Here is a 25,989-nt window from a genome sequence, read left to right as displayed (position 1 = left end):
CGTTCTACAGAGGGTTTGAGAAAGGACAGATGCCCCGAGAGCCGTAGCAGCATTGAGGAATTCCTAGGAGCACGTTTCTGTCAAAAGAATGAGTCCCATAAATATGTTCATACATAGCTATGTCAATATGTATATACATATGTTTTACTTTTTAAATGGATTAGCAAAAGGTGCTTCTAATACTAGCAGTCAGTGAGAGGGAGGGGTAAGGGGTATGGGATGTATGAGTTCTTTTCTTTTTTCTTTTTATTTCTTTTTCTGAACTGATGCAAATGTCCTAAGAAATGATCATGGTGATAAATATACAAATATGTGATGATATTGTGAGTTATTGATTATATGCCGAGAATGGAGTGATCAGATGGTAAGAATGTTCATGTTTGTATGTTGTTATGTTTAAAAACTTGAAAAATTAAGAAAAAAGGTGCTTCTAGACATATAGCAGAATATTATTCAGAAGTCTTTTTTAGTATCTATTGGGATAAACACATATTTTTTCTTATTTAAGCTGTTAAGAGGTTTCCTAGTATTGAACCATCCATATATTCCTGGAATAAAAGGTATGTGGTAACACTGCCTCATTCTTTTAATATTATTATTATTAAAAGGTATGCTGGGTTGGATCTGCTGAGATTTTATTTAGGGTTTCCCATCTATATGAAGAAGTGAGATTTTTCTTCAGCTATGTTAGGATTTAATCAGTGAGGCACTGTGCTTGTCAAAATCATTCACCCTGTGTGACCAGCAAATGTGTGTGTGTGTGAGTGTGTGTGTGTGTGTGTGTGTGTGAGTGTGTGTGTGTGTGTGTGTGTGTGTGTGTGTGTGTGGAGGTGAGGGGAGAGGAATAAAAACCCCAGAACACCTCATGGTATTCGCTCGGAAGGAGGACAGCCCCGTTCTCACCAGCTCAGACAGTGAAGGAATCGTCCATAAAACGAGGACAGCCAGGGGGCTTTGTCCTCGGGGCGGATCCAGTGCAGCCAGGGCTCTGCTTTTCCCTCGGCTCAGGCAGGCTGCACCCAGGGGCAGGCGCGGTAACATCTTATCCGCGGAAACTCCTGCAGCAGAAGCTGTGGGAGCGACGGCCACATGATAAGCCTGGCCCAGCCCCTGACGCCAGGAGGACCTGGTGGTCTCGCTGACCTGTTCAGAAGTCCTTGTGGGGTCAGATGTGCCTGAGCCCAGGGACTGCAAGTGGGCGAGGGAATAGACCTTTCACCATCAGGGAGAAGACAGGGCAGGCAGTGCAGCCCAGGTCCGCCACTGCTCGGCCCAGGGCTTTCGGCAGCACAGATCTTGGCTAGCTTGTTTGGTTTTCCCACTGCCCCTTGCAGCTTTGTTTTATGATATTTCACTCCCACGTTGATAGCTGAGATGGCCCCTCCGCAGGCTGCTTCTCCAGGCAGGCGTCCTGGGTTGCCTTTTTGTGATTGCTCTTGCTGGCCAGCCAGGGTGGTGTCGTTTCTCATTTTCCACTTACTTCCTTTATGGTACCGTTTGTCTATAAAAATCAGGAAAAATTTCACCTTGAGTAGAAATTTTTTGTATGTGTATTGCTTCTCTATTGTCTGGAGCCTTACTTTGTTCAATCCTCTGATTCTTAATTTTTCTTTGGTTTATTGGCAAAACTGCTTTTATTGTTTTCCTCCAAAACAGCCCTAAAAAATAAATAAGCAAATGGAGAATGGATTTCTAATTTGTCTCACAGACTCAGGCTTCCAGAAACAACTGCTGACCATAATCTTTGCTCCAAAGATGTAAATCTGGAGCCATCCAATCTGTAGTTGCGCCTAAGAATTTGACATGAATTTTGTACAGTTCCTTGTGAGAAAGAAACCCTGTTTGACAGCACAAAGGGTTGACACTGAAGGATCACATAAAGAAACCACCCAACAAGGTGAGTTATGAAAATCAAAACATGTCCTGGAGATATTTTTACAGAGTAATTTGGGATTTTAGACCATGCCCAGGAGCTCCGGAGCCACCCTTGACACAGTGGTGTTTTGTTTCGTAGTGTTGAGTGTCTCTCAGACCAGCCCTGTGTGTGTCAAGAAGGAAGAGCTCAGTGCTAGAGTGCTCGCCTGCTATGCAGGACCCCAGGTTCAATGCCCGGCCCATGCACACACCATCACTCGCCCCACCCCTACCCCCCCAAAAACGAGGAAAGGTGAGCAGGGGCTCAGACACGTCTTCAAATAGCTCACAATAAGAATATCCTTCCTAGGAGTGTGGAGTGTTGCTACTGTTTGACTTCTTAGAGTTGTAGCATGCTTACCGTTTCTGCAGGTATTGTTCCCAAAATGGCTATTGCTTTATTACTTAAAATCCTGGGGGGTGCATTTCTTTTCTGTCCTTTTCTATGAAGATAGCTGTTTCAGTGGAGCAGCAGTGCTGCAGGATGACCTCGGAGGGTCACATCCCATAATTTACTTCCTGTTTCAGGTTCCCAGGTGTGTCCCCCAGGCCCAGCTGGATTAACTACTCTTTAGAACTGGACATTTAAAAGCATCCCCTTAGTGAGTGCATGCATGAAATAGAAAAGATGGAAATCTGCTCATTCTTTTCCCAGGAAAGAAGATTCCTAAGGTCTATGCTTCTGCTTGAGATAAATTGTGGCTTATTGGGAACTCCTCAGCCATACCTTGCTCATACTGGCCTGCCATTTCCCAGCCCATACTGAGTGTGGCAGGAGGAGTAGAGTTGGGTCTTTTTTTTGACATGTTTTATTGTGAAATATAACATATATACAAAAAAGCAATAAATTTCAAAGTATACTGTAACAAGTAATTATAGAACATATTTCAGAGTTTGTCATGGGATACAGTTCCACAATTTCCGGTTTTTACTTCTGGCTTCTCTAAGACACTGGAGACTCAAATATGATATAATGATTCAGGAGTCATGCTCATTTGTTAAATCTTATCTTCTCTGTATAACTCCTTCTACTCCTTTTAGCTTTCTCCCAATCCTTAGGGATATTTGGGTTCTGCCTGTTCTAACTCTTTCATGTTGGAAAGGGGTGTCAATAATATGGGATAGGGGGATGAAACTAGCAGATATTCTTGGAGAGGCTGGCCCTGCTGGGTTTCAGGTCTTATCTGGCAGTAATTCCTGTTAACCCTAGAGTACACTCAGGGCTCTATCTGAGATTCTACAAAAGTTTCACGCACTGAGTTTACTTCCCAGAAACCCACAACCTCCAGATGGCTCCTAGAGTTGGTTCTGAAGGTGTTATCTTGATAGGAGAAATATTAACAACAACCACAGCAGCCCTAGTCTGCCACCAGAATTCAAAACTTCCTTTCCCTTCCCAACTGGTGTCCATCGTAGCAAAAAGCAACTTCTTACTTGCCCCTGTTTTATGGGAGGGGGAGGAAGAAGGGAAGGGAGGGTTTGGTTGATACAAGGGCCTCATCCCCTCTCATAGGGTTGTTGACCTGGCTAAATTGTGATAATCTTGTTTACAGGGACACATTCACAAGTTGAAGGCAACCTCCCGGCTCGGTGCCCTGGGGTGACACACAGTGACTTTTGTTAGGACGATGTTGTCATGCGGCATGATAGCCAGTAAGGTCCTGAACGAGTGGGGAAAGGTGAGGAAAGGAGCTGCATGGAGGGGAGCCAGCAGAGCGCCTCGCTGACGGCCAGGGAGAGGAGGGCTAGCTGGGCAGTTGTCGTTCTGCTGAGACTTGCGCACATGTGCTCTGTGTGCCCCCACTTTCTCTACATCTTTAAAATCGCTTTTTGTTTCGCAGCTCAAATTGATCCTCTACTGGACTGTCCTACTCAGCTGTGACCTTGGGCTGTACCTGGTATGGGACCTGACACAGACAGAGGCCCCGAAACCTCAGCAGAAGGAAGTCAGGGAGTTTCAACCTCAAGACTTAAAAAAGTGAGATTCTGCTGATGGGGGGAATGAAAGTCAGATTGACAGGTGGTTTGAAGGGAAAAATTGAGTTCAGTTTTAGAATATAGGGTTGGAAGCTGTGGTAGTTAGATTCAGTTGTCTACTTGGCCAGGTGAAAGCACCTAGTTCTGTTGCTGTGACCATGAGCCAATGGTACGTGAACCTCATCTGTTGCTGAATACATCTGCAGTGGGCTAGGAGGCGTGTCTGCTGCAATGAAGGATGTTTGCTTTAATTGGCTGGTGCTTAAATGAGAGAGCTCAACATAGCAGAGCCAAGCAGCTCAGCATACCTCATCTCAGCATGCTTCATCTCAGCACTCACAGCTCAGCCCAGGCCTTTGGAGATGCAGAAAGGAATCACCCCGGGAAAAGTTGTTGGAACCCAGGGGCCTGGAGAGAAAGCCAGCAGAGATCACCCTGTGCCTTTCCACGTAAGAAAGAACCTCAGTTGGAAGTTAGCTGCCTTTCCTCTTAAGAACTAATGAAATAAACCCCATTTATTAAAAGCCAATCTGTCTCTGGTTTATTGCATTCCAGTAGCTAGCAAACTAGAACAGAGGCTAATTGTGCAACTTTTAAGTACATATATATCAAGAAGATCATATAATCATATATTCTCAAGAAAGTTTGGGTCATTTATTTTAACCCTGTGGTCACAGCTGGAATCCTTATGAGAAAGGCAAGACCTGACAGTGTCCCAGACTTGGTGTGGTGTACTCATAGGGGCATACAACTCTAGTTTACAAGTCACATTTTTCACATATAGACAGACAGTTCCAGCTTTTAGTTCTTTTATACTCTTCAATAGCTGCCTCCCTGAGGACTGTGTTATTCTTAGATCTGTCATCTGAAGTAATGTAGTCTGCTTCTCACCTTGCTTTCTGGTGCCTTCTGCCCCACTTGGAAGGGGCCTACCTCCCGCTGTCTTCCTTAGCCTTTGCTGTCAGACAGGCCCGTGTTCACCATTTGGTCCTGAGCGCTGAGGGGCTCTGAGACGTGTGTGGTCTGCCCACTTCACTGGCCCATCCAGCCTCTGTCTTGCCTGTTCTCTGGACACGGCTGGCCAGTTTTATTCCAGACTCGAGAACAGGCTACGTTGCCCATAAGAAAATAGAAAGATCAACTCTTACCTCATACAATCAAACCAGATAGTCAAATCCATAGCAAAACTGAAACCCTTCCTATCCCGGTATCTCCTTAGAGGTTCTCTCACGAGAGCTCAAGGTAAGGCTGAAAAACCCCAGAGGAAGCAGAGCCCAAAGAGATGGCAGATGCCAGTTACCAGGTGTTCAATCTCAGTTTGAGATCTGAAGAGCCTTGGGCCCTCTGTCCTGGCTTCTCCACAATGGTGCCCGCTCTCCTGTTCCGGATTGGTTGTATCCACCTAATCTTCCAGGGTGATGGTTATGACCTTGGGGTTTTTCTCAACTTGGGTAGTCTCTGTTGCTTTAGGACACAGAGAAATAATCAGAGTTGGGACTGAAGGGTCATATTTCCCCATGCTGTCCTCTCCCCCACCTCCGTGACCTTGAAAGCAGTCAGGCAGTCTGGCCAGGCTGGTGGAGGGCATGGGTACGCGAAGCCAGCACTGATCTTTTGTCTCATCCATGAGCTCTGTGCTGGGCCCTTCTCTGGGTGGTGCACAGATGGCAGTGAATCCCACATTCTCCCTCTCCAGACCGTGCCCCACCCTGCCCATCTTCTCTCATGTGCCCACAAGTATCCTGTGATCAGCCCACAGAGCATTGGGCGCTGGTTAGGACACCTGTGCAGTGGAATTTTTCCAAAGAAAAACAAACCAGCCACAGGCTACCACCATCCTCTTTGCCCCCAAATAAAGACCACAACTAAACCAGAACCCCAAGCCCCAGGTTGTCCCCGTGGGGCCAGCAGCCTTGATCCTTGGGCGCAGCAGGCCCATCTGTCTTCTGCAGTTTTCTCCTGGAGGGTCAGGTCCTCTCCCCTGCAGGGGGGCTGCTGGGAACAACAGGACTGTGGCTTCGGTTTATGCAGCATTTATGGCCATATTCCTGGTTGGATTCCCCCGGGGCCCGGTCAGGACAGGATTGGGCCCACCCCTCCCACCCCATGGCTCAGGTCGGCCTTGCCTGAGGCCCTCGTCCAGTCAGCCAGTTCCCTCTGCTCTTCAGGATTTTGAAAATGGTACTGAGCAGGCCCTGGCTCCTTTTGGCCTGCCCTTGACTCTGAGGCCAGCTGTTCAGTGTCTCCCTCGCCAGACCACCTCTTCCAGGGACAGTTCCTACTGGGCATGTAGGGGAGGGGACAGATGGACAGATTGAAGTAGCTTGAATAGAGGTTCTTATAGACAGGGCCTCAGTTCCCTTTTTTATTGTTTGGTCTTCCCCTGTCCTCTCGCTTGGGTGTTTTCCCCTCGGGCCTCGTGGACAGCAGAGTCCCTTTCCTTGGTGCAAACCCCCATCGCTGCATCCTGCATCCTCAGCTTTCGTCTTCCTCATCTCACTGCCTCTGCAGGTCTCTACAGTTTCTTTTATTTGCCTCCACCTCTTTTGGCATGGTTGTCATTAGGTGCTCCTGGCTGCCAGGTCTTTCCATGTTGAAATCAGGTGCTGGGGGTAGGGTCGCCCTGTGGCTGAAGCCCCCTCACCCCTGCTGGGCACACTTGCAGCCACCACCCCGCAGCGGAAGCCACACCCCCGGTGACTGGCCACCCTGGAGTCTCTCCCTGGGGCCTCTCTTCCTCCTCTACCTCGGTGGTAAGCTCAGGTGGGCCAGCCTCTGTCCTCTCCTCAGATGGCCTGATGGAAGTGACCACAGACCTTGGGTTTTGCTTGGTGGAGAACCAATGCTGCTCTCTCCTGAAAGCTCAGCCTCAAGGACCTGGGGATTTTTCTCAATATGTAAAATGCAGTGTTTGTTCCTCACTCATCTGCTGTTCCCTGAAGGGTGCTGACTTGGGTGAAGTATGCATTCCTGTACCAGCCCTTCACCAGCTTTTCTGGGGCGCAGTGGGAGGGCAGTGCCCTGCCAGGCATTCTGTGGGGCCAGGGTTAGACGTCTCCTCAGCTCCTCCTGAGATCTCCCTGGGCCTGATGCCTACACCTGTTTGCTATTTACCTATATTTACTATTGACCTGCTACATAATTTGCCAGTTTTGCAAATTATGACCCATGGGCCAAATCTGGCCTACCATCTGTATTTGTATGGCCAAAAGCTAACAATGAGTTTTCCATGTATGAATGGTTGAAAAAAGTCAAAATAATTTTGATTCTTTTGATCTTGATACTTGATTCCACATGAACATCAAATGAAATTCCAGTTTCGGTGTCCACAGATAAGGCTTATGGGAACAGAGCTCACCCACCCATTGACATTTTGTCTTGTGGCTGCTTCTGCTCTGCAACCTTACAGCCCTTTTCAGAAAGTATGTTGACCTCCAACTTGATGGCAGAGTGTTGGTAGGAATCAGAGATGTCAGAAGGTGCAGAGAAGTTGGAAAGAGCAAGGGATGAAGCAGGGGGTCGAGAGGAAGTGACAAGCGGGTGGGGAAGAAGAGGGGCCTGCCCAGAAGGGCGGGCAGTGAGCAGTGCAGGAGGCCCGCAGAGGGGCAGGAGGAGGGAGGCAGAGTGAAGGAGAGCAGGAGGACAGGTGAAGAGGAGAGGAAGGGACAGGAGGAGGAGAGCAGGGTTCAATCAGGAATGGGGTCAGAAGCTTAGGCACCACCTTCAGGAAGGTCTTTCATGAAATTCCCTTACGTTCTGAGTGTACGGTGGGCGAGGACGCAGATGGAAGGTGGGCTGTCCAAGGCCCTGAAAGGTGGCACCTGCTCTGTTATCTCCAGCGTGATCCTGGAGGCAGAGGTGTTCCCGAGGGCAGTAATAGCCCCAGATTATAAGCCATCTGGTGCCCTGGTGGGGTTGTCGTGCTTCATGGTTTATGGAGGCTGTCACCTCCCTTCCTGTGTGGCTGAGCTAGCCTGTGTGCCAGTTTGAAAAGGTTTATGTTTACCCTAGAAAAGCTGTGTTTTAATCCTAATCCCATTTTGTAAAGGCGGCCATTTCTTCTAATCCCTATTCAGCACAGTATGCTTGAAACTTTAATTAGATCATCTCCCTGGAGGTGTGACTCAATCAAGAGTGGTTTAAAGCTGGATTAGGCGGAGATGTATCTCTGCCCATTCTAGGTGGGTCTTGATTACTTTACTGGAATCCTATAAAAGAGGAAACATCTTGAAGAAAGCAGGAGAATCTGAGAGAGCAGAGAACACCATAGCACCAGGAAGCAGAGAGTTCACCAGCCAGCGACTTTTGGAGATGGAGAAGGAAAATGCCTCTTAGGGAGCTGGAGAGGAAGCTAACAGATGACGCCAACAGATGACGCCATGTTCGCCATGTGCCCTTCCAGCCAAGAGAGAAACTCTGACCGTGTTCGCCATGTGCCTTCTCACTTGAGAGAGAAAACCTGAACTTCATTGGCCTTCTTGAACCAAGGTATCCTTCCTTGGATGCCTGTGATTGGACATTTCTATAGACTTGTTTTAATTGAGACATCTTCTTGGCCTTAGAACTGTAAACTAGCAACTTATTAAATTCCCCTTTTTGACAGCCATTCCATTCCTGTAATATTGCATTCTGGCGGCTAGCAAACTAGAACAGCCTTCATGTAGGGTGCCTGCGGGTCCTGATTTGTCTGGACAGTCCCCATTTATGCCTGGAATTTGAACGTCTCTGCAGACTCTCTCGGTTGGTATTTGTCCCCCTCCCCTTCCTTCAGAGATACCCTTATTTGGATAATAATTGATGAGATCACAGTGTCTCAGAGCCCAGGGGCAGGACTCCAGGCCACCTCACCTAGTCTGTTTCTTACTGGTTGGGCAGCATTCACCAACGTGCACCAGCTCATGCCTCTTCCAAAGCCTCCTGGACCCTCCCCAGCTATTTCCGCCCTGGTTTGTGCTGGCAGATGCCCCTGGTTCCCTCTGGACTTACTTGTTTAACTGCTTATCCCACTGTCCTTGACCTCGGCTATTGGTCAAGGACAATAGCTCTTCCCTTGGCAGGTCCTTGGGGCCAGAGTGTCTCCTGTCCGCTGTGCCCGGTGCCGAGGAGGCGTGTGGCAGTGTGGACATCTGAGAGGGGGAAGGCCGGGAAGGGTTCACACCAAGTCGGGCCTCTGAGTCGGCGTCTGGTGAAATAACCTGGGTCCCCTCTCTGGGGAGGGCCGTGAGCCTTCCCTTCCTGTCACCCACTGGCATCAGGAGCTGATGGGAAGGGGAGGTGGGGGCAGCGTAGCCCCCAGCACGAGCTCCCTGTTCTTTCGGCCCCTGTTACCCCCTGCCCTGACTTCCAAGCTGGCGGCATGTCTCCTCTGTCTTGGATCACTAAAGTTTCCTGTATTTCTCTGCTGGATTTCCAGCCTCTCCATCCTCAGTATCCCATCCTGTCTCCTCTCCTCTTTTCTGGCCTCATCTCCCCATTCTTTCTGCTGGCCCGAATATTGCAGATCACTTACGATGCACATTGACTAGTGTCGTCATTGGAAAGTAATAGATGTCCCCCTTGGGAGTGTTGCTGAGGGTGCCTCTCTCAGCCTAGCTGAGGGGATGAGCCTGCTGAGGGCCTGGCATCTCTTTGGGCTTCAGTAGACACTTCATCTTCCCCTCCCAGGGACTCCCTCCCCTTCCTCCAAGATGAGCTGGCTCCGTAGTAGGTGGTTGCACGATTTCAAAACTTCCCTCTTCTCTTCCACCGCCCTGACTCCATCCTTGAGCTCCCAGGCACGCCTGAGCCCTGGACTCTGCTGTCCAGTGCTGTTCATTTATTTTCAGTTAAATGACTTGTGCATTCCCCCTGCGCCCCGCCACCCCGATCATGAGTTTTGTATGTGAATTTTTTTTAATTTAGAGATTTTACAGAAAATGTCATCTTACCATTCAGCCGTTTGCTCCAGAGGCACACCCACGTGCAGTCTTAGTGTTCCTTTTCTCTCCATGTGTGCGCATAAGCCTTGAATTAATTTGCTTGGTTCCATGGCTGAGTGTTGAAGTCAGTAGTTGGCTGAGATTGAAGTTGAAGCCTAATATCTTTGGATGAAATTGTACCATTTTATCAAAAATAGGTATTATCACAGTTTTATTATTTGTGACTAGTAGGCGCATCGTGCAGGTTTGACATCCAGGTCAGAACCAGTGGCACCGGCCCCACCCTCGTCTGGATGGCTGCTGTGCTGCAGCTGCAGCTGTGCTGCTCCACGGACACCCGCTCACAACAGAGTTTGCAGGAGAAGTGAGATGCGCCGGGCACTTCCTCTTTCTCCAGCATCTTCTTCTCTTCTCTGTGATGTTTTCCATGGTGTCTGCACTGACGGTGACTTACTGCGTGTGTGGTTGCACGTGTTTACGAGTGCTGTCCGTGAATCTGCGTCTTCCCTTCTTGTGAATTTTTACGGTAGCAAAGTTGATGAAATTGGCTAGTAATTTATCCTTTTAAAGATAGGCAACCCCCCCAAATAGTACTTCTTGAAGGATGCATGGTCTAACCAGAAATAAATAAATGTTTAAAAAAATCTTAATAGTTGTTTAATGTTATGAAGGGCAAGACACCAAACAATTCCGCAAAGGTGTGAATTATGGTATAATCTAATAATTTATTGTGCTTTGTGTTGTTATTTACAGTTCTGTGCACATTTCTAGGCTCAAAATGGATATGTCTTCCCAAAGTAGTAAGCTAATACATTCTCTCTTACTCTTTGTATCACTTCCATACTTCTTTTTCATTTAACTATTTGAAAGTTCATAATTGGTTTTGCACATAAAGTTAATAGCTTTCACAGTGTGGCCATGGATTATTGCGTGTTTTACTCTTGCAGTAATGCGTTTATATTTATACATCATGTGATTGGTTGAATTGAAACATATTATACATGCAAGGAGGTTTTCAGTCTAAGTACTCTGAGAATGCATTTCCATAATAAAAAGTAAATTTTCAGCCTGAGCAATAAATCCACATGGCATGCCTTGTTTGTTATAATGATATTGTTATGCTGCTCAGAGATGACCGTGACCTACATCATTGATTATCTGCAAGTTCAGGGATGCCAGAACGATGTTGAATGGGGTGTTTGGATGTCTGTCCTTTCAAAGGACAGGGCGTTTATTCAGAAGCCAAGGCCGAACAGAAAGTTTGGGGTGAATGTTATGGCTGAAGCTGAATTTCGATGGATTCCTGATAAATATGTATTTTCATATAAGAATATGTATCCTCTCCGTTTACTTTGTTGAAGCCTATAAACTCCAGAGTTATAGTTGTCACTAGATAACTGTATCTAGTTATCACTAGAACAGATAAATCCTGAAACCCAGAGAGGCCAGTCTCTTGAAGACCATCGACTCATTACGTCCCCCTATCCTTTAATGTCAACACCCCTTCTCAACATGAAAAAGTTAGAGGGGGTATTGCTCAAGGATCTCTATAGATTGGGGAAAGAATCGAAGAAGGAGGAGTTAGTACTGAGAAAATGAGATTTAAGAAATGAGTGTGACCACTGAAACATAATATTCGTATTTCTTTTAGCTTCCAATGTTTTGAAGCAGCTAGAAGGGAAAATCTGGAATAGTGGAATGGTAACCCATAGCAAACTCTGAAATCTGTCCTATAACTACTTGTTAAAATGCAGTTTGGAAATTATTGCTTTGACTTTCTTTTTTCTGTTTATGTGTTATTTTTCACAATTAAAAAGTAAAATGATAGAAAGTATGTGCATTCTGTTCTATTAACTTACCCTTAGCATTTTCTTGAGACATTATTCTTTGAAATCATGATTTTGAATGGCTGAGCAATTTTTATCTCTATGAGTATATCCAAACTTACTAACTTTTCTCTTTTGTCAGATATTTTAGCTCTTCTGGTTTCTATTCAACTTCACACTGCATCTGGGCAGTCAGGACACATCGGGCCCCTCGCTTTTGCGTACCCTTCTTATCCCTGAAGGGTCTGCAGTGTCTGAGTCGAGAACAGGTCTCTTTCCTGGTGTAAATAAGGGTCCTTCGGGTATTTGAGGACAGTTTCCTCTCGGCTCCTTTCTCAAGGTCTCTCCTTCTAGGCCGACACGTTTTGTCTCTGCAGCAGGTTCTCCTTGATGTCGTCACTGACTCTTCCGTCATCCGTGTGCATGAATCAGAACCCTGAGCTCAGGTGCTCCCACCACCATCCACTGCCCGTCCTCCCGTGAAGTCTGTCCGGCCGCCCTGGGCTTCATGTTCCATGGCCCTGACCCGACAGACAGCGAGCCTCCCCACTGGGGTGCCTCTGGTGTGTCTTGTGCATGACTGACACCCACTTTCTTCTCAGGGCCTCTGACTCCTAGGCTTGGCTCAAGCTTGAGACAAGTGATGGGTGGGGGACCCCTCTGTGGGGAGAGCCCCGGGATCCTGTGCGTGGTCTCTCGCGGAGTGGGGCAGCTTGAGTGTGCTGCTCACCCTTACTGTTTTGCACCAAAATCAAAATCGTTCCTCATAATTCCTGGTTATGCACCCTCTTGCTGGGTCTGTGTTGTCTGTCCACCTTTTAAAAAGTCCAGCGCAGGGATGCTGGGATTATAGTGGCCGAGGCGGAGATGGAAGCTGGGGTTTGGACACTAGTGGGAACCCGGCCACTGACACGCTTGTGGACTGTGGCATGAGTGCTCGTGGCCCCTGGGGCCACCCCCGTGGCCAGCGGGGCTCTGCCTGAGCCCCCATCCATGACTACTGCCTGGGGCTGGTCTCCAGAGCCTGCTACCCAGACCCGCCCCATGGCCCAGGAGCCATCCAGGCACAGCCTCGGTGGACGTGCAGGCTGGGAACACTGGCTGCAGAAGCAGAGCCTGACCCCTTCCACCCTCCCGGCTCCATCAGAGCCCCTGTGGTGAGTGAGCCTGCCTAGTCCTCCTAGGGCGTCCTACAGGGATCTCGTGTGCCGATTGATGGGGCCTGGAACCTGAGAGTGCCCTGGCCCGAGGGGAGTGAGTCCTCCGTGCATTGTGCCTCCCCCACCTCCCACCGAGGGCCTTGGGGAATCGCTGTCTCCCTTCCTTCCAAAGTAGGAGGGACCCTCCCTTATTTGCACTTCAAGGAGAACCCTTTAGAGCCTCCTGCTGAAATATTGTGATAACAATCTGGAGCTTTCAAGTGTACGTTTGTTATGGTTGGACCCGAAGTCCAGGTCACCGTTTTTTGTGTTTTTGTTTTTTTTTCAGAACCTAAGCAGTTAATGGTAGAAATTTTGCTGCAAATAAATTGATCAGTATGCAGGACAGTTGTCCCGGCTGAATCATGTTGCACAGTTAAGGTAAACAGAGCTGGGATGACATTTTCCGAGCAGAATGCAAATGCAGCTCCAATCCTCCCAGAGGTTTCTGGCATTTCTGCTACACGGATAACAGATTCTTCTAAGAAGGTGTTGGTCAGAAGGAAGAAAGCGCTTTGTTTAATCCCTCTGAAAAGGTAGGGCTATGAAATTTGATGTTCCTTTCTGTGGGAAGAATTGTGCAAAGAGAGATGGATATTCAGGGGAATGTTTTTCTCCGGTTAGCTGCCTTCCCTCACCCCGGCTCCCCCACCCCCCCATGGAGAGAGCCTTTTGGGTTTTAGTTTATTGGAATGATCATTACAATATTCTCTGTTATTGTATTGTGAAAGTTGGCATGCAGTATGTTTTTTTTCCAACATGAAGATCAAGGGATATTTTTCTTATTTGGATTCACATGAAGTAGTTTGGAGAACAAAATGCCTTTATTCATTCCTCATGCTCCTTTCATCTGCAGTGCTCTCAGGTTTCACATTTTCCAGGTTATCACTGCCTACACTGTATTTTAGAAATTATTCACAGTATGCCTGCCTTTGAAATGTGAAGTAGTCTGTCGCTAGATGCTGCATCGTAAGAGATATGTTTTCTGTATTATAGTGGGTCTTTCAAATCCTTAGCTTGTATTGATTTTAAAATGAGCTCAAAACCTCATTCCTACTTTGTTTAGGAACAGGCAGTCATTTCAGCCTTGTGAATAATGGGAGACAGTTTCCTTTGGAGATATTTGCATTTGGGGTTGCACTGCTGTGAATGGGGAGGTTTCTGTTTGTTTGTGCACTTGCCATGGGTTATGATCAGAGACGCTGAGCAGAGATCTATATACAAGAAGGTTTTATTTGAGGTGGGGGGCTTATTCTAGATCTTGTAGGGGGCAGCAATTGGGGAAAAAGGCCAGAGAGTTCTGGTGATTAGAACTGAACAAGAGAATGTGATTCTCAGGGGGTTAGGGGGATGGAGGAGGGTGCTCAGAAATTCTGTAGCATCAAAAGGAATACATTTAGGGAAATGTCATCACTTATGTAGGGCTTCTTTTCTCCCAAAGTATTTCTGCAGTGTGTGGCAGGGTTAGTGCAGGTGTGGCCTCCTCCAGGAAGCCTTCTCAGATGCTCCCAGGTGTCCCCACGACACAGTGTCCATTCCTCTCTGGTAACACGTATCTCTCCGTATGGAATTACCTGGACACGTCTCCACCACATTCAGGACTGAACCTGTCGGAGGGCAGGGTCAGGTCCTTTCATCACAGACTGTTGTTCAGCTTCTAGCACAAACCCATTTCTTACAGCAGCTTCTTTGCAGAAGGAAGTAATAGCCCGATGAACCCCACCTTTTAGGTGGAGAAAAGATGGAGAAACTGAGGGTCAGATAGTGACGAAGCCAGAGCTAGAACCAGACTCCTGTGGAATGCTGGTTCCTCTGACGAATGGGTGGGGAGGGTGTGAGTGCTTGTGCCCCTGCCTTGCTGCAGAAGTCCCCAGGAGTCAAGCGTGTGTGGCATTGAAGATGTAAGACGCAGCCAATCCAGCCATATCTTTCTTCCTCCTCCAGAAAGTGTTTGCCCCGTGCAGTCGCAGTGTAGGTGGGTCAGGTGACCAGGGTCTTTTAGAACCTTCCGTTTTTGGGTTCTGACGCTGGCACACTGTGTATTTTGAGGCGCTGACGTCACCTCCTGAGTACCTTCCTTGCGGCTTCATCCCCACGGCTGCTGCCTTCGATCAGGTCCCTGCCTTCTTCTACCTGGGCTGATGTGACCTCCATTCCTCCCGGGAGAAGTACAGGTACAATGAGAATGAATCGCTGGGAGCCAGACCTAGCCTGGGGGAGGCAGTTGATCAGGGACAGGCTTCCTTGAGAGAGGGATGTTTGAACAGAATCCAAAAGACTGTTAGGCATCAACTAGGTGAAGAGAGGGAAAAGAGCTTTTGAGCCAGAGGACATAGAGTGTGCAAAGGTCCTGGGGTGGGAGGGAACGTGGTGTGCTCAGTAACTGATAGGGAGAAGTGTCTGAAACGCTGCCAGGTTGACAGTGGCCTGACCATGCAGGACCTGGCTGGTCACAGCAGGGAGCTCAGCATTTGTGCCAAGAACAAGGAAAAGCCATTAAATGTTGAAAGCCAGGGTCGGCCTGATGAGCTCTGGCTGCCATGTGAAGAGGGCACTGCAAGGCAGAAGTTGATGTGGGGAGACCAGCACAAAGGTCCTGGGCTGAGCCGGTGGCAGGACCCAGCAGAGGGAGAGGGCCAAGGCAGCAGGACCTGATGACTGCATCTGGGGGCATCAGCAAAGAGGGGGTAGGCAAATGCTGGGTGGGGTCACCTCCAGGAGAGGAAGGGGGGAGAGGAGAAAGCTGCTGAAGGGGCTCTGAGGTCTGCTAGAGGAGGAGCGAGCAGAGGAGAAGGGGAGAAGGGGCTCTGTGTGGCCAGAGGCGAGGGGATGTAGGGAGAAGAGCTTAAGATAGAGTGGAGGGCTGCATCCCTGGCTCTGTGGGTAAACACCAAAGTGAAGCTGTGTCTCCGTCGGCTGCTGGCCCTGGGAGCACCCAGTGGGGTGATGGGGCTGGAGGCTGGCGAGAGGGGTGAAGGAAGGATGGGAGGTGAGGAAGTGATCCTCTCGGGAGGTGAGACAGCTCTTTCGTGGGATCATGCTCCGCGGAAGGCACGGGGTGCTTTGCCACGGTTCCAGTTTTTACGTGTACAACTGGGAATGCTGCACCTGTCGTGAAGACGGCTTTGAGTTGTGGCGTGGGGCGTTCTCATCGGTGGAAGGTGCTCATGTCTCCGTGCGGCACTAGACTCCTCTCCTTCCTAAATGTGGTGGGCCCTTCTCCGCATGGGCAGGTCAAGATGAGAAGCAGTCCTTCCCCCCTCTCTGCTGAGCTGCATGGGTTGCCCGTGGGAACCTGGAGAAGAGGAGGGAATGAGTGTCTCATCCAGGGTCTGCAGTGCTCAGTTGCTGGTCTGAGACAGCCCCCTACAGCCCCAGAGCTGCGGCAGGTACAGGCACCCATTTCCCTATGGGGGGCACTGGGGAAGCTGTGTCCGTGTCAGGCTGGAGGAGAGGGGAAGCCCCAAGAGAAGATGGTTTGGGCAGAACGCTGGGGAAGCCAGGGCCGCGTGAGGCTGCAGGAGGAGCGGGGCGGACGCGCACAGCTTCGGGGCCTCATCTCCTGAGCCCGGGCCTGTGACGCAGGGGCCCTGCCAGCTGGTCGAAAGGCAGAGCTCTGTGTGGCCAGGCAGCAGGCGGGGACACGGGAGGAGGATTGCGTCTCGGGTTGGCGTGCTGGTGCCGGCCCTCTTTGGGTGCCTTTTCAGCCAAGGCGAATGTTTCTGAGGATTCAGGAGGGCCTGGCATGTGGCCTCGCGTCTCCTAGGCCCCGTCACATGGAGCCACAGAAATGAAGGCATGGAGTTGACTCCATTCCTTACCGCAAGAAAGTGACTGTGCGCTATATTAGCATCTGTGTACGGGGCTGTGTACCTGTATTTAATTTACACACACAGGTGCTGACCGTGTGGTTGGCACTATTCTAAGCACTTTACAAATGGTAGCTTCTTCACATCTACCCTGGGAGATGCACACTTTTACTGCCCCCATTTTATAGACAGAAAACCGAGGAGCAGAGGGGTTATTTACTCAAGCGTTATATAAGTGTGCACACACACACACACACACACACACACACACACACGAACTGTCAGCTTTGGAAGACATTCTTTTCTCGGGGGGAGGCAAATGGGAGAAGGATGGTTCCTTGTGCTGAGAACCATGTGGGCACACATGTAGGCCCCCTTCTCTAGTCCCCATGGGGGCCCCGTGACATGGCGTGTTCCTTGTTTGACAGGTGAACTGCCTGCAGCGTGGGGGGTTAACCAGCTTGCCCGTGACCCCGCAGCTGAGATAGAGGTGACCTCAAGGTGTGATCGTTTCCCGTGAGCTGGAACAGCGAGCCGGGACGTGCCGTCGCCCCTGGGAAGGACCCAGCTAGGCCGGCCCGGCCGTGCCTGGACACCTCAGAGGGCCCCGTGGTGGCCGGATGCCTCGGGTGCCCAGCCCCATCCCCGCCGTGTGGGTGGGGCGTGTGACTGGCCTCCCAGGGCCCAGGGTCCCTCAGCTGGGAAGCGGGTGCCCCTGTACTGACCTCGCAGGGAGGACGTAAAGGCAGGATGAGAGCACGCAGCAGAGGGCTGGAGCGTCCTGCCCAGTGGAAGTCTTAGTCTAGACACCGTGTCGTCATGACTGAGCCCCTTCCGTTGTTGCCCGTTCTCCTTACTTAGAAGGGTTTCTTCCCCCATCTCTGTCTCTGTCGCGTTCATCGTTTGTGTCTCGTTCTCCCCCTATAAATGGTTTCTGCCTTGTCTTCCACACGAACCTCTTGAAATATTTATTACCGTTTGTGATCATTAAATTAAAATATGTCCATTGAAAATAAAAACTAGAATATTCAACAACGACAGAAAGAGAGGTTTTAGGTAAAATGAAACCTACCTATAATCCCACCACAGAACAGCCGAGGCTAACACAGTTGGTGTGCATCTGTCCGCCTTGCACACACTCACACACACACATGTGCACACACTCCCTGCACACTCCCAGCCACAGGGCATGGGCTCGACCACGTGGTCGCCCTGTGGTTTTCTGCAGTGTGATTTCCTTTCAACACAATCAAGCTCCAGCTTCCTTCATTTCTGAGTGAGGTGCAGAAGCCCTGTGCGCTCACAGGCCTGGAGCCACGTCCCATCTGAACCTGTGACCCTCGGAGCTCCATTTGTATCAGAGCCGGCTTGGAAACCCTCCCTGTGCCCCAGGGAGGTGACCTTCCTCTCGCCACCTTCCCGGGGCTCCTTTGGGGTGTCCAGCAGCTTTGTTTGCTTGTGCTCGAGCCGTATAGAAAACTTGCTGGGTTTAGGAAGCAGGGCGTTACTTTTCCAAGGAGGACTGACCAATAATCACTTTGGTGGGTGTGGATTTAGATTACAAAGGAGAGAGACCTGTTTTTCACTTGTGTTTGAATTTATGAAGGGTAGCTCCTCAAAGACGTTAGGGAAAAAAGTGAATTTGAGCTTTACTGATTACATCTTCCATTTGGTTTACTTGGTATCAAAAACACTATTTTAGTTGCCAAAGTTGCATTTAATGAAATGAGACTTGCATTTCTTAAATAAGCTTTAAACTGTAGGCATAGAAGCATATTTCCTTGACATTATATAGAATACCTGTTGTAAACTTGCAGTTCATTCAGATTGAATTCAAGCATCAAACAAGTTTGCTTACCCATACCATAATATGATCATATTTTTAAATCATTAAGTGTTTATTCTTTTCCAGGCACTGTGCCAGGCTTTTCATATAACAATTATCCTTAATTCTGAAAATGACTCTTAAAGGTAGATGTTCTTGACATCTCATAGTTGAGCATTTAAACCGGGAGTGGCACAGTGTTTCTCATAGCTGGAAAGTGGATGAGTTGTGATTTCAAACCAGCGATGTCTAACTGTGAAGCCCCCACAGCCTTTCTCTTATTTTATTTTAGGACGTTATACTGAATAGTGTTCTGGTAGTTCTGGCCAATGAAATAAGACAAGAAAAAGAAATTAAATGTTAATTTGAAAAGAGATAAAAGGATCATTGTTTGCAATCATAGGATTTGTCCACTTAGGATTTTTTTTAAAAAAAAATCAATGAACAAATTATTAGAACAAATAAAGGGATGTGGTAAAATGGCAGGAAACAGGATAATGACCTTAGGGATTCCTTAAATAGGCATATAAATTCTGAAAGGATAATATATGGATTTTTGAGGGAAGGGAGAGCAGTATCTACCTTAGCAGTGAGTAACATCATTTGAAACCGATTACGACAAGTTTTTAGAGCTCAGTTGTCTTCATGGCTAATAACCAGTTAGGAAATATGCTGGGAAATAAGATACCATTCACACTAGTAGCAATGATAATAGCATACAACAACACATCACACTTATAACAAAAAATACCTAGAAATAAACCAAGCAAAAAATTTGTGGCTCTATGTGATGCAAACTAAAAAGTTCTTGAGCTGAAAGGGGACCGTTGAGTAAATTATAGGCATGTTTGTCTTTTATTTGTTTTTTTGCATAAGCTCCAGGAATTGACCCAGGTCTCCAGCACAGCGGGTGAGAATTTTGCCACTGAGCTGCTGCTGCCCTCCCCATAGGTTTATTCTTGGTAGACAATTCTAAATTTTGCAAAAATGTCAGTTTTTCCCAAAATTAATTTGTAGGCTCAAGGTGATACAGTTCCCAAGGAGGTTAAAATGTATATCTTAATTGAAGTATTCTGAAGTTTAAATGAATGGATAAACCAAAAAGAATAAGAAGGACAATGCTGAAAGAGAAGAGTAGTGAGCGAAACTTGGGTTTCCACTGTCTGGTGTAGTCGTGCATTGCTAGAGCAAGCATAGATAACCAGGTAAATGACAAAGAAATGGATATTTTAGAAACAGACTTTTTTTTCTATGTACAACTATATATAAGTTAGAGGGAGCATTAATAAAAGGTTATGCGGAAAGGAAGGACGCTTGAATAAATAGGGTTGGGACAACTGACCTGTCTTCTTGGAATTTACTTCTACTTCTTAAAACTCTCTAGTTTTAAAAAAAAATTTCAGAGTGAAAAGCAAGCAACAGATTAGAAAAAATATTGTAAACTATTTTCAGTAAATATGACAAAGCTCTAGTTTCTTTATTGTAAAAAGAGATAAGACTGAGAATATCAACAGAGAAATGGACATAAGATATACAGATGCAGTTACAAAAGGAGAAATAGAAGTAGGATGTGTCAGACCTCAGTAAATGCTTCGTGATGGCACTGGAGATGGTAAACCACCATCTGTCTTTCTGACATTGCTTGTTTAGTCCCCTTTGTTGATGATGTGTATGAACCTCTCATTTTCAAATTCCTTTGATATATTCGAATATTAAGCTCCCTTGCTTCGCTTACCTTTTTGCATAGTTCACTGACTGTATGATACATACGTATCACGTGTAAAGAATTTGGATATGTTTGTGCATATCATCCTGCCATATCACCCTCATTAAGTGTAACTTTTCCCCCACTTTTTTTCACTTGTCAACTTGCACAATCTTGGGTGCACTAGAACTGACACAGTGGGCTGTGTTAGAGGCAGGTGGCCTGTGGGTCTGCCTTTTGCTGGGCAGATGAAATTTGCCTGCGGGGAACAGCCAGGGGAGCAGAGTCAGATGCTGATGTGACCAGACTGGCCTGCCCCTGGCCTGGGCCCCCGCCTCACCGTGGGCACCTGTGCAGGCCACCTAAACTCTGTCTGGCTTCTCTCATCTGTCTGAGGAAGGGCATTCCTTAACCTGTGTCCCACCAGCTAAGATTTTGTGCTGCTTTCCTTTATGCAACTTGATTACAAAACAATTGCTTCCGTTTTGTTTTGTTGCCCAAACTGCACGTTGCCTTCCATCCCAATTTACCACGCTAGGAGCTGGAGGGGAATTGGAGCAGAGAATGGATGGACCTTTCTAGGTTTGCAGATGATGGCTAAGCGCTCTTTCAGCCTCAGATGTCTTTAACTCAAGCTAAGGAGTGAGGTAGTTGGCTTTAAAATACTTAAAATAGTATACTGTGAAACTAGCTGGTTAGGTAACTAAAAAACAAAATGTGTCCATAATTGAAGACATTTGTGGTATATGGGGTTAATCAAAGTTGAACAAACTTCTTTTCATAGGACTTCTCAATCAATGTATTTTTACATTGGAGCAGTTGTAGGTTTACAGAAAAATCATGAAGAAAGTAAGAGTTTCCATATACCCCTTCACACATACAGTTTTCCTTATTATTAACAATTATTAATTATTAATAATTCCTTATTTTATTATGTAATCATTATTTTGCATTAGTGTGATACATTTGATACAATTGATCTAACAATATTATTATATCATTAAACAACTAACCACAGCCCATAGTTTACATTAAGTTTCATTCTTTGTATCTTTGTAATCCAATAGATTTCCCCCCCTTGGGAAAATTTCCCATTTTGTCTACTTCAGATACACACTTCAGTGGTGCTAATTGTATTCACACAGTTGTGCCTTCGTCACTGTCTTCCATTGGCAACACTTTTCTTTCATGGCAAACAAAAATGCTATACCAATAAAAGTTTAACTCCTCACCCCTACACCCGTCCCGACCCTGGTAACTTGTATTCTGGTTTCTAACTTTATGAATTTGCGTATTTTCCTTATTTCATGTAAGTGAGATCATCCTGTATGACCTGGCTTATATTGTGTCTGGTTTATTTCACTCAACATCGTGTCGTCAAGGTCCCTCCGTGTTGTCCCGCGCATCAGGACTTCCTTCCTTTTGATGGCCGAATAATATTCCCGTGTATGCATATACCACATTTTGTTCACCTGTTCATCTGCTGATAGACAGTTGTGAATAATGCTGCGATGAGCATCAGTATGCAAATATCTGTTCAAGTCCCTGTTTTCAGTTGTTTTGTGTGTATACCCAGTGGTAGAATTGCAGGGTGTGAGGTAATTCTGCAGTTAATTTTCTGAGGAGCTGCCCGACTGTTTTTCACAGTGGCTGCACCATTTTACGTTCCCACCAGCAGTGCATGAGGGTTCCTTTCTCCACATCCTTTCCAACATTTATTATTTTCTGTTCTTTTTCATTGTAGCCCTTCTAGTGTGTGTGAAATGGTATCTCATTGTGGTTTTTATTTCATTTCCCTGATGGCTAATAACAGCATCTTTTCATGTGCTTTTGGGCCATTTATATATTTTCTTTGGAGAAATGTCTATTCAAGTCTTTTGCTCATTTTTAAATTGGGCTGTTTGTCTTTTTATTGTTGAGTTGTAGGATTTTTTTAAATGTTCCAGATACTAAACCCTTATCAGATATGTGGTTTCAAAAATATTTTATCTCATTTGTAGGTTGTATTTTAACTTTCATGATAAAGTCCTCTGAGGCACAAGAAGTTTTACATTTGATAAAGTCCCATTCATCTATTTTTTCTTTTGTTACTCTTGCTTTGGGTGTGGAGTCTAAGGAAGCATTGCCTAACAAAGGTCCTAAAGATGCTTCCCTGTGTTTTCTTCTAGGAGTTTTTTAGTTTGGGTTCTGCTGTTTGGGTCTTTGATCTGTTTTGTGTTCGTTGTTGTATATGGTGTGAGGTTGGGGTCCACCTTCATTCTTTGCATGTGGTCACCCCATTCTCCCAGCGCCATTTGTTGAATAGACAATTCTTTCAACACTGAGTATTCTTGCTTCCTTTGTTAAAAATCACTTGGCCACAGGTGTGGGGTGTATTTCTGAACTTTCACTTTGATTCCATTGGCCTGTGTGTCTGTCCTTATGCCAGTACCATGTTGTTTTGGCTATTGTAACTTTGTAATTTTGAAAATCAGAAAGGGTGAGTCCTCCCACCTTGTTCTTTTTCTAAATGGTTTTGGCTATTTCAGTTCCCTTACCCTTTCAGTGTGTTTGAGTGGCTTTTGGAATATCCAAGAAGGGGGATAAACATGCAGCTTTTTCTAAGCTTTTTCAGCCATTGGAACCTCTATTTTTGGAGAATCTTGAGGGACTAGTATTCTATGGAGCTTGCTTGCTTTAGGAAGTCGTGACTTTCATCTCTCCTATATTTGTTTGAGCAGTGATTCTGCCCATTGGTTTCAGACCTTAATCAGCTTAGTCTCCATTTCAGAAAAAAAAAAAAACAAATTTCTTATCAGAAACAGGCAGATGATAAGATTGTCAGGTCATCACAGTAAATATTGTAGAGCTGTCACAAATCCAGTAATTATCTAAAGGGGAGATAATTACCTTAAGGAATGTTTTTTTTTCCTTGAGTACTTTTAATGTGTACACTGATGAAAGGAAAATGAAAACTGTCATAGTTCTCAAATTTTTGTGAACTTCGTGGAGTCAAGTATTATTTTGTTTCTAGTGTTTTAGGATTCTTCACAGATGTTGAGTGGACTAGTTCACGTTGACCTTCAAATTGCTTATCGAACACAATGTCTTTGACATGACTGGTCACCTCTTGGTGGCCTCATTTCTGCAGGGAGAAGGCAGAGAGCAGTTAGCTGGGCCGTGGGTGCCGTCGACCTCAGGGGCATGGCCTCTGCTGACAGGGACTGAGAGGCCCCCATTTATCTCTGTCTTAAAAATATTTTTGTAAGAGCTGCCCCGGGTAAGAGCTGAGCTAATAAAACTGAATCCTGTGGAAGTCATTCCCAAGAATAATAAACACGATGAGAAATGATGCTTTGAGTATTTATCTTACCATTCAATGGTCTGAATTAAAGTGTGTCTGAATTTAGGAACTTTTCAGAAAGTGGGAAGGAGAAACTTTTTAACTGTCCTAAGTTCTTTGAAATTAGGGATGCTTAACATTGTCTTGATGAGCTTCCAAAAGTGACTAATGTATAAGAAATAATATATTCTGACATCAGCGCTCAGAAAAGGTACTCTCATCAGATGCCAGACCTGCTTACTCTATAAATTGACATTTAGAAATATGCTGGGTACCCTTGGCCACGGAGAATGGGGTACTTTGGACTGGCCACTGGCTGGGCAGCCTGAGGCTCTGCTTTTAACCTCTCTGGACCTCATCGTCCCCACCCTCAAGCTGGGCTGTGACATTCAGGGGTTCTGAGTCCAGTTTGGGGTATAGGTGAGGGGGAAACAGCTTGTTCTGCTTGAAGACAGACGTCTGGGGTCAGAGCATGGCATCTGAGACACTGTCCCCGGGAACTGACGCAATGAGTTTGCCCCTATCTGGGCTGCTGGTAGTGATCAGTATTGGTTCTTTCTCCTGAGGTTTGGCCAGGCCTTACCTGTCTGCAGGTGACTAGGGGTCAGGAGTTCCTTATGAAACCTGCTAAGCTGTGCTCTTTCTAACCACTCTTTCAAGCACCAGATATGGAGCACGGCATGCCCGGAGGCAGAGGTCAGAGAGGAAAAGGATTCACCCTAAGCCCTATAACATGATGGCCACAGAGGGGCCCTGGTCCTCTGTGCTTTCCTCCCTGGTGGCGCTGCTTTTGGTACTGCATGGCAGCTTCCTCGATTGTTACCGGGCTTCTCTGTCATTGATAAAACCTCTTGTGCTTGTGCATTCCAGAAATGGCTTCAGACATACCTGGATCCGTGTCCCTGCCTGTTGCCCCGATGGCAGCCACAGGACAGGTGAGGCTGACAGGGGCCATGCCTGCCCGTGGAGGAAAGCGGCGTTCCGGGTAAGCAACCTGAGCGTTTCCAGAAACGAGAACATTGGGTAACACTCCTGGCCTGTTAGGAAAATATTGTTTCTCTCCCTCCGGTAGAATAAAAAGCTCAGCAGTTCGCATCCTGTTTAGATTTTGCAACATCCCTAGCTGTGCGTGTGATTTGCCTCGGAGTGTTTTGGGCCTCAGCACCCAGCTGGGGGCTTGTGCTGGTGTGTCCTTGAGTGGAGGACGTGCTTTGTGACCCTGCTGGGACTGGCTCAGACCCTTCCCCTGGGCAGGGCCCACCCGTTCCTGGCCGGAACATGCAAGCCAGAGGGCGTCTCTGCAGAGCTGGGCTTCAGCCACCCCTGGGCTGCAGAGGACCTGTGCTCCTGCCTCCCGCCCTGTCCTCGGGGCACTCCCAGCCTGGGGAGGGGGGATGTTGAATTCCTTTCAAAGGAATCGGCTGAAGCCCAGCTTCTAAAGGCCAAACAGCCTGCGCCTTGTTGCCTGTGCTGGTTCTGAGGGTCCAGAAGGACCATCACTCTTGGGCAGATGGAACCAGAAACCGCACCTACTTATGACTTATGTGTGTTCGTAACTGGAACAGATCTAAAAAAAAAAGCCAAGAAAAAAATCCCTTCAGGAAAACATAACTGACATTTGCAGACTCAATATTTATCACCCTAACCCACTTTCCCTATTGAATTAATTTTATTTTCAACGACATTATTTGATAAACAAGGTTTCTTAGGAACTGGAGTCACCATGCACACTTAATGCAGCTTTAACAGGAGGCTCCTCAGAAGTATGACTCTCAAATTGCAGCTGAACAGGCGTCTCACAGCCGAAGGCCTGTGGACTGGGTCCGTAGGTTTTGGATGGTCAAGCATTTTAAGCCTCAGCAGCGTTTCCACCGGACCAGTGTGATTCTTAAAGGGTGCCAGAGGGAGGTGTGTGTCCAATCTGGGATGGAGTGGGGGGGTGTTTGCAAAAAGCACATTCATTGTTATAACTCTGGATTGTAAAAAGACTGTGGAGCCCAGTCGTTAAAGGAGGGCTGAGATTTTAGAGATGATTTGTGGGTTAAGAAAGGCTGAGGAACCGAGCTCACTGGTTACACCAGAGACCCCTGGTCCAGCAGAGGAGGTACAGCCGGTACAGCATCCAGGGATGCCGTCCTCTTTGCAGCAGCTCGCAGCAGTGTGGGTGCCTGGGGCAAAGCACCTCACATCAGCTTCATAATCAGTGATGTGGTTGGCCTCAGGGATTCCTGCAAACGCAACATTCTATTTTAACCAGCTAGTCCTGCTAACCAGGTGCGAAACTCTGCAGACTCTGGGTTGCTAAAGGAATGTGCATGCTGTTGACTTATATATATATATATATTTTAAGTCCTGGGTCTTTTAAAATAATTATTTTTGCATGGGCAGGCACTGGGAACTGAACCCGGGTCTCAGGCATGGCAGGCGAGAATTCTGCTGCTGAGCCACCGTCCTACCGCCCTATTAAAATTATTTTAAAGTTAGTCCTCTCTAA

General features: G+C 47.0%; 1 protein-coding gene across 3 annotated transcripts in view; it reads left to right on the top strand.

The window, feature by feature from the left end:
- ARNT2 (aryl hydrocarbon receptor nuclear translocator 2) overlaps positions 1 to 25,989 on the top strand; it is a 192,400-nt gene that overhangs the window by 21,550 nt on the left and 144,861 nt on the right. For all 3 annotated transcript variants that reach the window (XM_077128517.1, XM_077128518.1, XM_077128516.1), the window contains exon 2: positions 24,366 to 24,480. In XM_077128517.1, the coding sequence (XP_076984632.1) occupies positions 24,366 to 24,480 (115 nt within the window). The remainder of the gene's footprint in view (positions 1 to 24,365; positions 24,481 to 25,989) is intronic.

Source organism: Tamandua tetradactyla, chromosome 14, assembly GCF_023851605.1.
Source record: "Tamandua tetradactyla isolate mTamTet1 chromosome 14, mTamTet1.pri, whole genome shotgun sequence".
Lineage (NCBI taxonomy): Eukaryota > Metazoa > Chordata > Mammalia > Pilosa > Myrmecophagidae > Tamandua > Tamandua tetradactyla.
Note: the sequence above shows the minus strand (reverse complement) of the source record. Positions and strands in the feature narration are given on the sequence as shown.